Source organism: Panicum virgatum, chromosome 3N (assembly GCF_016808335.1).
Source record: "Panicum virgatum strain AP13 chromosome 3N, P.virgatum_v5, whole genome shotgun sequence".
NCBI lineage: Eukaryota > Viridiplantae > Streptophyta > Magnoliopsida > Poales > Poaceae > Panicum > Panicum virgatum.
Window position 1 is genome coordinate 63048096 of NC_053147.1, and position 12958 is coordinate 63061053.

Sequence of the window (12958 nt, forward strand, 5' to 3'; positions counted from 1 at the left end):
CGAGCTAAGGTTTCAAGGCGATGGCGGCGGCTGCGACTTGATGTGGGTCAAGGGGGTGGTCCGCGCGGCGCCTTTATAGGGGCGGGGATGGGCCTTGGCATGCGGGCCACGCCAAGCTCGGACGGCGCGTGGCGTGCGGCGGCCGGACTCTGTGAGAGTCCGCTCATCACGGGGAAGGGGCGGCCCTGACGGGCGGGTCCCGCACGGCAGTGAGAGTGAGAGGGGAGTGGCCGGGTTGGGCTGGAAAAGAAGATGGGCCGGCGCGGGGTTTCTGGACCGGGAAAAAGAAAGGAAAAGGGATAGGGGTTGGGCCTCCAGGGCTGAGATGGTTTAGGAGAAAAGGAAAAGGTTTTTCATTTCCTGAAAACAACTCAAACACATTTATTTGAATTTAAATTAGGAGAATTTAAATTAAACTGAACACCCAAACAATAAAATAAATGCAATTCAGCATGAATGCATAACAACCAAAACGACCTCATTTAATTTAGAAGACAACCAATTATTATTATTTTTTGTACAAAATTCCCTGAAAAGAAAATAAATATTGGCAAACTTTTAAATTTTATGAGAAAATTGTTGTTTTATTTTTAATTTTAATCACATCGTGAAATCCAAAAATTTCAGGGTGTGACATTAGCACACAATTGAGAGAGGTAGTGCTAGGTTAGCTTCTTAGTGATTGAAAGGCAATGTTGTGTACCTTGTGAGCTGATTCTTGAGTGAACCAAAGTGTATCTCGATGAGCCGGCCATCCTTGGAGTCTTGGTGACTCGCCGGCACGTCTTCGACCCTCCAGCTTGGTGTGGAGCGGCGACGACAAGCTTTGTGCGGGGGACGTGGAGACCCCCTTTCTTGGTGGAGAAGCTCCTTAGTGAAACCCGGGATCAAGGTGACCGTGGACTCGGTGTCCTCGGAAGAGACTTGATTGCCGAGAAGCAATACTCTTTGTGAGTGTTTCAACAATGTGGATGCAGGTGTGCCTTTGTGGCTAACCGAACCACGTGATAAATCCTCGTGTCACAAGAGTTTGCTTTCTCTCATCCCCATTTAAGCTTCTACGTTTACTTATTGCAATCTTTGTGTGCCTTTACTTTTTAGAGTAGAATTTTGATAGGATTGGCTATATGTTGCATAACTCTTTTGGGATGAGGGTTTTCACACTAGAAGAATTCTTAGTTGCACATCTAGATAATATGACTTAGTTTATTTTATGTGCAAATAGTTGGAGCTTGAGATTAAAATTTTTAGTTTGTCTAATTCACCCCCTCCCTCTCTTAGGCTACGAGCACCCTATTCCTTTTACAGTGTTCTGATTCCTAGGTTCTAGACTAGATCAGATTGGTTACACAGCATATCGGTAAACTTTGGACACAAGAAAAATTACATCGAGTTCATTGGTGTATACAAATAGTACAAATCTTCATGTTTCTTTCATGGATGGGAGCTTTACTGCCTAGTACAAAAGAAAACCAAACATGCCCTCCTCGCAAAAAAAAACAAAAAACAAAAAACAAAAACAAAACAACAACAAGCATGCCTTCTGGAGTCCAAAGGTTGCTCAAACAGCTATGGTAGTCCGGGGGCAGTTGTCGATGGAGCAGGCCAGGACGTCTCGGTAGTCGCGCGATACGGTGAAATGGTCATACACATTGCCATCACGGCTCCCAATCCTGATTTTCCTGGTGACCGGACGGACTACAACTCGCGGTCAATTAGAGGGGGCCCACCACGTGAATATATTCGCTCTCTTCTAGTGCCTCTGTCTCTTCCTGCTCCCTTTCCCCTTTCCTCCTGTCTTCTCTTTCTTTCTTTCTTTCCTCTAGATCTCGACAGCCGGAGCTCTAGGGCGGCAGGACGGAGGTGCTGCGCGGCAGCCCGGTGGTGTGGCAGGACAGAAGTGCGGCGCAGCAGCCCAGCGGTGCGGCAGGACAGAAGTGCGGCGTAGCAGCCCGGCGGTGTGGCAGCCCGACAGCGGGGAGGCCCGGCAGGCCAGTGGCGGGGAGGTCCACGAGCTTCCCGAGGCAAGCGGCGCTGCAAAGCTCCGCGCGCGTCACGACGGCCCGGCGGCATTCACCTCCGCCGCCTCCGGCGAGCCCCCCGCTGGGTAGCAACGTTTGTTTTTTTTCTTTTTTTATATATTTTTTATGCAAAAATTTTCCTCAATTTTTTTAATTCTGGATGCCAATTTTTTTTCCTCCATTTTTGTTCAATTTTTCTCTTCTAAATAATTTTTTTCTCCTTGAAATATTTTTCGTTTCTCTCCAATTTTTTTTGAAAAGTTTCCCTGAAAATCTTTTATTCTCAATTTTTTAATTCTGGATGCAAAAAAATTTCCTCCATGTTTTTTTTTCAATTTTTTTCCTTTTGAATTTTTTCTCCTTGAAATAATTTTCATCGTCTCTCCAATTTTTTTCTTTTTGGAAAGTTTCTCTGAAAGCCTTTTATCACAAAACGACAAAAGAATGCCAAAAGAGGGAAAAAAATAGCGGTCGGAAACCGTACTCAACCGTCCTTACAGTCGCCGTAAATTAGAATTTCCCATCACGGCTCTTCTTGTACTCAAACAAGAGGAACGAATTGTTGAGCGCTGTGAGCTTGACGAAGCCGAAGTCGAGGTCCCTGAAGAAGCTCCAGTATGGCACGGTGGCTCTCAACGGGGAGAGGCTTGCACCACCTCCACCGACGACGACATGGGTTGTCGCGTTGAATCGCCCGCTGTAATGGTTAGATCCATCTTGGACACATCGATTCTGCAAATGGAGACGGTGCCATGCTAATTATTTTGTGGCCTTTTTTTCTTATTTGCAAAAAATTGTAAAAGGAAGGCCTGTTGGAACAGAATGTGCATTTGGGCATTTGGCTTCTGCAATGTGTTTTTGAAACAGACGTAGGAGAAGTTCAGGCTTGCCTGATAGATGGGGCAGGTGCGTTCATAGCTGTGAATGTGACCGAAAATCACTAGGTCAACCTTGTACTTCTGCCAAAGATCTTGGAGCCCTTCTCGGCCCATCGGCTCACCATATGACCCCATCATGATCTCGTACCAGCTGGCTGATGAGTACCCAAGAACCCGGTGTGCCAGGAAGATGAGCCATGGCTGTTTCTGCCTGTCGACCGACGACAAGCAATGCTCGATGAACTTGTACTGCTCAGTTCCTGGCCTCCAGTCCTCTTCAGTGTCAGCTATGCAGAACCTGAACATGCCGTAGTCTGTCGAGTACCTGGAGGTCACAATGGTTTCGTCAATAGACCAATAGTAGTCAGTTTAAGCAATGATGGTTTTAAGTTTTTTTGCAGTTGTTACCAAACAAAATTTTAGAGAGTTACCAAATTTTTCCCCGGTTCTCTGCAGGGACATAGAACATAGTCTGAGCAGGAACACCACATTCACCACCGGAATCGTTGTATCCATAGAATGATATGGTGTCAGGCCAATCTCTCTCATGATTGCCACTGAAGTTCAGACAAGGATGACGCACCTCCAAACATCACCTTATGAGCAATTTCATTGAAGTTTCTGAAAAATGGACTGAACTGACCTGCCAATCATGTATGGAACAGTTGAAGCAATTATTATGTAAATCTATATCGCTCAACCAAACGGAGAGCATCCAGTGCTCGGCGTTTCCTAGCTTCCCGCGTGGCTTCCGTGATGTGCTGGTGCCCAATCGCGCCGTTGCTTGCTGCCTCACTAGCATTGCTGGCCACGTGTGCAATTTCATTACGTGCATCTGACGCAGAAGGCTTGACGCGGTGGGAAAGAGGATCGGCCTTGCGTGCCAAACAAATCGGACGTTGCTGCGTGGCCTCCGGAGGCCTCTGCACTTTTGCGCCAATTCACCGCGTCCCTTCGTGGTCAGATTTCCTTCCTGCCTTGTGCCTGTGTGACGTGTGCCAGAGCTTGGTGGGACCCATAGAAATTTGCTGCTCATTGCCGTGCCCATTTAGTGCTTCTGTTTGGCCTGTCTCCTTCCTGCGCTACTCCCAGCGTTCTCCCGTGTCCGGCCAATATTTCAGCACTTTTTAATTGCTGTCCGTGTTGCTGCTCATTGCTAAACACGTCATTTGGCCATACAGATTATCATGTCACCCATACAAGCGAATGCAAAGCAAACCGTTAATTGTGCACCATTTTTTCTTATATTCAACATTTATTTTTTAGTTATATGTAAGTAAATGCATTCAGTTCCAGTTAAATATTTCATCTAAAAATGCAATAATGATGCATACACTTCAATACAAACAATAAGCAAATGTCAATGCTACTTTCATATATGTTACTTCATATAATCTCATTAACAGTCTATCTATGTAGTTATATCACCCATACAAGCGAATGCAAAGCAAACGGTTAATTCTGCACCATTTTTTCTTATATTCAACATTTATTTTATAGTTGTATGTAAGTAAATGAATTCAGTTCCCGCTAGGTATTTTATCTAAAAATGCAATAATGATGCATACACTTCAATACAAACAATAAGCAAAATGTCAATGCTACTTTTACATAAGTTACTTCACATAATCTTATTAACAGGTCTATGTAGTTCATATAATCACAAGAAAATGCAACATAAAATTTGAGAATAATTATAATTATTGTATTTCGGATATCACCAGGTAGCAGTTGGGTACCTGATTTCTTACCCGTATTCTATCCACGGGTAAAATTATGTACCAGTACCTGTAGATAAAATTGTCATCCCTACTGGGCATAGTATACTTTCTATATGAACATCGATCATCTTCCACTTGTGCACCATTTCCTCTGCCTGCACCGCCGACTAGAGTTCCTCGGTTGAGTCGCCGAGTATAGGTGTCTTCTCCTTTTCTTTCTCCGGATCCATCCGACTGCTCTATGTTATGGTCTTCTAGCCTCTTGCTGGTATGCACTCTAGGTTAGGTTATCAATAACAAATTTTACTATTCTCCATTGTGCACATATATTATTATGTTATAGATATTTCTGGCTATATTTTTTCTCTCCTTTTCTATTTCACCTGCCCGTTTAGAAAGGATTTTTTTTTCTTCTTCGTAGCCATGCGGTGTACATATGAACTCTATTTGCATTCTGTTCTGCTGGTCTATAGTTGTTGTTTTTTCAATTTTTTTCCTCTCACAAAATATTATTGAACCAGCCAAAACCAGCCGGCTTATGTACCGGCCGAACGGATGTATTATTGCTTTGCCGTGTCCTTATTCTACGTAGTTCGTCTCCATTGCTCACGCCCACCATCCCTTTTGCTATGTCCGGCTCCTTCTACAGTTCCACTACTGCAGCAAAGAAGCTCTACAAGCCACATAACCATATATGCACATTACCTGCAGGCGCGGCGTTAGCGCGCCAATTTTGCTAGTTGGTTATATCTGCGCTGTAAACTGATCCCACTGGGACAAATAGCCATTTGCATAACAAAGATCTCCAATGCGGATGACCATGTCAATGTTCTCCAAGTCATTGATGATCTGTTTGGTGATATTCAGGGAGGCTTACTCGTAGTTACCATACTCATCTGAACCATCTACCTCTGCCTATACTAGTAAATGTAATTAAGTTAAATACTGAAAGAAACTGAAATAAAAACCCTGCAAAGAATCTTCCCCAAATGTGCAAAGAACCACACCTTTCCCATGTCCCTGAAGATAACAACACGTTGCAAAGAATCTTGTCCAGGATAAGGTGATGCACGGAAACTGTAAGACTTGCTCCAAATGTGAGTACCATCTGATAGCCTGTGTCCAAGCTTATACGTGTATCTGAAACATGATCAAGAATTAAAATATGACTGTCCTTCTTTGTGACAAAGTATATAAGGAAATAAAACCAATAAAGGAATGCTAATTGAAAGAGTTGATGCAGGTCACATACAAAGCATCAGGCCACAATTCCTTCAAGAAACTTGTATGAATATAACCAGGATCACGCCACCCAACAGTCCGTGCTGGTGAACCTGCAGTAACAAGTAGTTACGCAGCGAAATGCAAACATGCTATATTCATAATTCATCACTGCATTCAAGCAATCATTTGCAAAATGAAATGTCAAATTGACAGACCTACCACACATGCTATTCCTTCCAAATGTCAATGTTCCAGCAGGCGAAAGCATCTGATGTCCGCCTTTAGGGCCCCATTCCACAAACGGTAGTGCTTCCTTGATGCTGTATCCACTTGTCCAAGTGACTGTCATCTACCATGTTATTAACAATCAAGCACTAGTTCAGAGAGAGAAAGATGAATGAACATGCATAGGCAGTCAAACAACAATCACTCGTGCATTGCCTAGGCAAAAACAAGTCCAAAGTTTGAACTTACTTCATTCCAAGATTTCCCTTGTGCCAGCCGAGGGTAGACGGGCGCCTTTGGATTTTCAAACGTCACTTTGTTTGAGACAGCAATCAGCTTCGGCTATTACAGTGCAAAATAAATCATCGTCAAATACCATTCAAACTATTCAGTGTCAGTACATTACACAAAAAAAAATTGAGAAGACATGCTTTAGTCTTAAAGCCGAGAGGCCTCCGGTGAAGAGCGCAAATGCGAAGTCCGCTCTCTGGTTGATCAGCTGCAGCCTCAAGGACCCCTTCCCACTCTTGTTGTAGGCATCATTCGTGAAGTTTGCATACTGGAACTGTAGGTCCGTGTGCCTCTTCAAAATTCAGTGTCCGATCCATATCATGTACTAATGCACAAAGATGGAAGAGCAGTACTGATGACCTTTATTGGTGCCGTGCACAGGAAGGGCGGGAGATCCTCCCAGTTTTCAGGCTGGCAGATTTCAGAGCTGAACACGTGAAGAGATAAAACATCATCGTCTGAAGAAAAGCCACAGGAAAAGGGGGAAGCAGCAATGTCAGTGTCATAGTTGTAGCTCACCTGAAGCCTGAAGAGAGAAGACGCCGATCCAGTCGTCGTTGGAGGGGTTCGGATGGGAGAACTCGACGACCACCCAATCACTGCTCTGACCCTGCAACACAAGCATCACCAAAAACGTGAGCGAATCGGTGCGCCATCACTGAAGAAAAAGCTGAACAAGCATGAGCGAGAAGACCTTGAGGCCAAGGACTGCGGGGCGAGCCTTGACGCTGGCCGAATCGACCACGGCGGCCGTCGCCCTCCGGATGGCGATCCTCGACAACGGCTGCTCGCTGGCGTGCAGCACGTCGGCGCAGGCTAGAGCGTGTACCAGAACCGCCCATAGCGCCACCAGGAGCCCCATTTGCTCTTCCTCTGGTGCACAGCAGCAGGATAAGATTTCTGAGGGGGATTGAAAGAACTGGACTTGCTTGCGTATCTCCAGGGAAGGAAACAAGGAACTATGGAAGCATTGACTGACTGATCACTTCGAGAAACAGCTTTGGTGCAGGGGGAGTAAAGAAATGGTGATCAGCGAAGAGGGGCTTCGGAAGCCGCCAGCACAGGCCGGCACTTCAGCCACTAGGCCAACAAGTGGGCATAGTTGGAGTTACGAGCTTGCGCGATGACTCGATGAATCTGTTGGCTGCAAAATGAAACCAAGAAATTTTAGAACGTTGTTTTGGGAACAAAGGACTTGAGCTAACAGGGGAGACGAACATGAGGAAACAAAAAAAATGGAGATAACAGGGGAGAAGAACATGAGGAAACAAAAAAATGGAGATAGATAAAAAATGAAACGCCCACCGTGGGGCTCGAACCCACGACCACAAGGTTAAGAGCCTTGCGCTCTACCGACTGAGCTAGACGGGCTTTTTTGATTGCTGCCTTGTTTATTATCTTGATACTTTCTGTAAACACATGGTCATCATTGACTGCTGACCTGACATCGCTGCAAACTGTCGATAATCCAAACAATTATATCCGCTTTGTGGATATATGGGTATAGGACAGACAAGAGAGAATACCTCTGCAAAATTTGTGCCAGAATGAAAATTGGAATCCAGATCAACAACGTTGAAAATTCATTCTTTCAAGTTTCAACAACCAAGAAATGATATCACGTTTTCTAGCCTCACCAAGGGCAACAAAGTACACACAATGCTCTGGCAGGGCCCTAACCAACTATGCCCAACCCAATAGGGCGTTCAAAATTTTACACAAAATTTTACACAGCCACAACCCAAATCAGGCGTAAAATACCACGACTGTATGTACAAACGTCCAGGCATAGTTCCCTTCCAGCCTGGAAGGAAGCATCTGCCAGCTGAAAACAAGAGAACAAGTTATAGGGTGAGCGCTACACAACTACAAGCGCGAGTGTTAGAACTGTCCTACAAAAGCCTAGATGCTATCTCTTGAAGCAGAGTCCTCTTCTGCATGGCCGAAATGATGCCGCTGTTCTCAGCATTTTCCAGGATGTCAGCCATGACGGAAGCAGCATGACCGAGAGGTTCTTCGGAAACTCTCTTCAGCATGAAGGCCTGCATGTGAGAGACCCTTGCTGTAAGTCACGGAGGAAGCAGATGCGGTAGAACTGATAAACTAAAGGGGAGTTAGAGGAACCTGGTTACGATGAGAAACTTCTATGGTGCATGGCTCCTGAGACCATGGCTCTCCATCCACTTGGATTGGCATTGTCGTACTGATCTCAATCTTTATATGATGACCTTGAGCTAATCTTTTCGCACGAGAAAGCCCTACCTAGAACAAGATTGTTTATTGACAGTCCACAGTCCATGTCAAACAACCAACACTGTGAAGTCTAGAATCAAAGAGTATTCGTCTCCCATACCTGCAGCCTTCCCAGATGCAGCATTCCGGTGAAGCTAACTACTTCCAGCTTCTTGTCATGCATGGATTGAGGGAGGTAAGTGTCAGAGACATCATCCTCATTCTTCCATAGGTCAACCCCTCCCATGTAGCTTCGGATATTGGCAACAAGGATACCTTCAGAGTCCTGCAATTAATAAGGTATAAAAACAATAAGGTTACACAGTCTAACCAAAGATGCTTATCTACTACTTCCAAAGGTGCTTACTAAAATTTCTTCAAGAACTGGACCATGAAGGTGTAGTAACAATATTAACTAAACAATTCATCACTGATCACTGATGTGAATAATGGGGTCAGCATTCTATTTTGCGATATGCAAGACATGCAACCTTTGAGGAGAAAAGGGAGCAGAGAGCCAGAGAAGATGTGGTGCGCTTACCTGAGGAATATCAATTTTGGATCCGTCTATCACAAGTTTGACATCCCAAGGAAAATAATCAAACGTGTTGTCCATGATGTTCTTTGCTCCCTCTCTTGCATAAAGCACCTTGTTCATAAACTACAAAAATATCTGCATCCTGTCAGTGCTAAAGAAAATACTTTTAACTATATACAAAGGATGATGCATGCAGAACAGAGTGAAACATTGCTAAGGCAAACATAAGTCTGAAAAAGGTGAGGGAAGGAAATAGACAATTAAGATAATTTGTTGAATGAAGATGCATCAGTTTGTTTCGTTCAACAATTTCTCACTACACCTAGAATACATTTTCAGATCTATATGAGCATTAGTTTGCAAATTCAATCAATGGTTCACAAATCATCCAGGAAATGCTTGCAACAAGACCTGATGTTGAATGTCCAGCTCCCCAAATATAATAATGATAATCGCATGCACAATTATCATCAACATGTTAAAAGAAGATTTATTTCCCTCCAGGCTCCAATGAACCAACTTTAAAAACACATACATATGCACTTTGATCCATAATATTTATTATGCTTACAGATATACATCATACAATATGTACGGAAGTTTGGCATCCTGAAACTTTATGTATTGCATTGTGCTACTCTGAACATTGTCCCGAATTTTAAAAGCATAATTTCAGTCCAAGAGAAGCTGAAAACATACTGTTTTACTCATTCCAAATGTTTAAGCAATTTCAGCAATCTTGGAACATATAATACCACTGGCACAAATCATGCATGACACCACGGGAAAGTAAAGCACACAGGTCCACCACCAAATTGCAACAACAAAAGAGTCAGGGAGAGTAATGCACATAACAGGGGGTTCAGGGAGCAAGCAAGCAGGCATTACCTGGCTATAAAACCGCTCAGGGTTTTCTTCCCTCAAGTTATGGATATCTAAGGCAACCTTTGCATCGCAACCAACCCCTGAAAAAGGATCAGTATTACAGTTATCTGACCATGCAAAAACTTCCAGAATCAAAGATAAGAAGTAACATACCAAAGTAGTTGTTCATAAATTTTGGTGGTGCCATAAGCTTCCCTTGTTTGTCCTTAATTGCGATCTTCCATCTGTCTAGAACAGTGACTGCTGCGTGCTCAACATCTTGCAAAACTGAGAAGAGACCTCCCCGCTTCTCAATAACACCAAGGCCACCACCCCAACACAGAACCCTCGCAAGATCATTACCAGTACCAGCTGGAAGGATGGCTACAGGAGGCGGAGCTTCGAACTTCTGTTTCTCAATGGCATCTAAAACCCAACCAGCAGTGCCATCTCCACCACATACAAGAACTCTGAAGTGGGTTACCTTCCGAAACAAAGCTAAACCAACTTCTGGACCTTGCTGCTTGCTCAACTCAAAAACCTAATGAAAATGAGTTAGTACCATAATGGAAAGTGGCCTTGTGTTGTACCAATAAATGTCATAACATGAAGAGATTAAAAAGGGAAGGTGTACTTTAACTGAATTGCGATTTGCACGAAACTTTATCAAGTCCAAAAAGTTACAGGGTACTGAGTGTCGGAGTTTTAAATAAGCAAAGTATAAAAGGAATTATTAATGTTGTGCAAACAAGCTTTCCACTTCCAGCTCTAAAGATACATGCAAATTCACAAAAAGATCATAATGCATTTGTGCTCCCCAAAAAAATTGGATGGTGTGCTAGATGTATCAGAAATCAGAGCAAATCAAAAATGAAATTTATATAATTTAAAACTGATTAAAGAGCTTAAAGCAACTAAACCAACCTGCACAGGGTTAAGAAGGATCTGCAGACGCTGTCTCAATGAATCACCACTCTGAGCACCACTTCTCTTGTTAACAAAAACAAGGAGGGGCCTGGAATCAGAAGGCACGTTGACAATTTCATACTTCTGATTGTTCTGTACATGAGAATTCTCACGTTGCCCATTTGACCTACCAGTTGCAGCTGTGTTATCTGATACAACTTGTTTTTCTTTCTCTGATTCGGAGCTTTGGTGTACCTCATCGAGTTTGCCGTTGGTCTGATCATCCCTCCTCTTTGCTGCGCTATTTGCTTCTTGCGAGTCTCCTTCAGCATCAGATGGTAGCTCAATAGCCCCAGAGCTATCTGAGTCAGCAGATGCAGTACCATTTTTGTACCTTTTTCTACGAATCATAATCGTTTCTCGGACAGTGGAAGCCAATTCATTAGCCCCACTTGTGATAGAACTCAAAATCCCTGCACCTGTCCAATGAAGCTCCTTAACACAAAGAGGTGACAATATCAGCCGCTTCAATGGTCCCAAGTCACAGATATCACCAGTTTCCTTGGCTAAGCTGCTGTGGCAGTCAACATGCACGAGCCGTTGACACCACATACAGTACCAAATCGGAGACCCTGCAAGGAAAGCTCCATTGCAAGATTCATCGCAGTAGCAACAGAACGAGTCTTCCTCGGAGTGATCCGCTGTCTCAATCCACTGCACAGCCCACTGGTGAAGGACATGGTTCAAACCAGCCATGGAAACACACTTGCAATCCTTGTGCGCATTCCCTGAGCAGCTCGGATGCGCGGCGGCGCCGCAGATATCGCACTGATGGATGGTGGCCCCAGAGTACTGAGGCGGCGAAACGGACTTGAGGCACACGCAGCATTTCAGGCCTTTACTGCGGGGGATAACTTCTTTCCTCCAGACGTGGGACGCGGCGGGGACCTTGTCCTTCCATTTCTTGTACTGCTTCGCCCTGACCCTGATAGCCTTCACCAGGCTCAGGCTGATGTTCTTGTTCAGCTGATTCACCACGTAGTAGATGGTCACCGCGCCCACACACGCGAACACGGCAGTGGCGATTATCACAGACCAGTACTCCGACACGTAGGCCGAAACGGCACTCCACCTAGGATCCAGCATCTTGAGTGTTCCTGCACCAGACACCAGGCAACGAGACAAATTAACCCAGGCAAATCCGTTGGGTCAAGGTGGAGAGTGACGACAGTCCTACAATGAACATTTATTTGATGCCTGCTAGCTTTAAATTTCAAGGGGTAGGGAGTTCTGAACCTGCAAGCACCCATTCGGTGGCAACAAACCGGAACCGGAATCCTAACCCCAATACCATCAACCTATCGAATTCGTGCAGGCGCAAATTGATCAAACGAAGGGCCTCAACCAAACAAGCCCTCGAATCAACCCGCAAGTTCTACACCAATACTCCTCCCTTGAAACCCTAATCCCTATCCGGCTATCCCCCTCGTAGCAGTAGCACCCGCAATGAGATGCCACAGCGCACAACGAAACCTTCCAATTTCTCCAGGGAACCGAGCGGGGGGAGAGAGAGAGAGAGGGATCTTACGGGATCAGCGCACGGGCGGAGCGCGGGCGGCTCGGGAATCAGCGATCGGAGCCCACCGGGCTCGCCCTCACATTTTGATCCTCGAAGGCGCCCGCTCGCTCGCCGGCGCTGCGCTGCTGCCTGCTGCCCTTTCCCCTCCCCCTTCCTGCGCTGCGCTCCTCGATTCCCTGCGCTCCTTGATGGGGGATTTGCGAGTTAATTACGGCGGGTTTGTGGGGCCCGTGTCTCGGGCCACGTCACGGGGGCGGGATCGCGGCCGTTCGTGGAGGATCCGACGGGCGAGGGCACACGTGGGGAGGGGTGTAATTAAACTGCGGGTCCGATTCGGGATGTCTGCGGGGCCCACGTGCAGTGGGACCGGGTGACCAGGCGAGACGCTTCTCGACGCTGCTGCCAGGCCGACATTCGGTGCGCCTTCGGCCTATCGCAATTCGCAAATGTGTTCCGACCATGTGGATTTTTTTTATTGG

The 12958-nt window shown here is 45.3% G+C and overlaps 1 protein-coding gene, 1 non-coding gene and 1 pseudogene across 3 annotated transcripts; all 3 read right to left on the reverse strand.

Annotated features, from left to right (window-relative positions):
• Positions 1-1360: 1360 nt before the first annotated feature.
• On the reverse strand, positions 1361-7672 carry LOC120666566 (annotated as a pseudogene).
• TRNAK-CUU lies at positions 7659-7731 on the reverse strand. The gene has a single exon. It is a non-coding gene; the product is annotated as a tRNA-Lys (tRNA).
• Positions 7732-7910: 179 nt separating this feature from the next.
• On the reverse strand, positions 7911-12661 carry LOC120666567 (diacylglycerol kinase 1-like). 2 transcript variants are annotated; one of them, XR_005671788.1, is made up of 8 exons: positions 12489-12661; positions 10919-12057; positions 10169-10535; positions 10019-10095; positions 9134-9253; positions 8714-8878; positions 8485-8618; positions 7911-8402 (listed from the first exon to the last, which is right to left on the reverse strand). XR_005671788.1 is itself a non-coding variant. In XM_039946433.1 (8 exons), exons 2-8 carry the CDS (start codon positions 12044-12046, stop codon positions 8253-8255), a joined length of 2145 nt encoding a protein of 714 aa, XP_039802367.1. In that variant the 5' UTR covers positions 12047-12057; positions 12489-12659; the 3' UTR covers positions 7911-8252. The 2 variants fall into 2 exon arrangements, 1 of the variants encoding a protein (XP_039802367.1); XM_039946433.1 differs by having other exon boundaries at positions 8485-8622; positions 12489-12659.
• Positions 12662-12958: the final 297 nt, after the last annotated feature.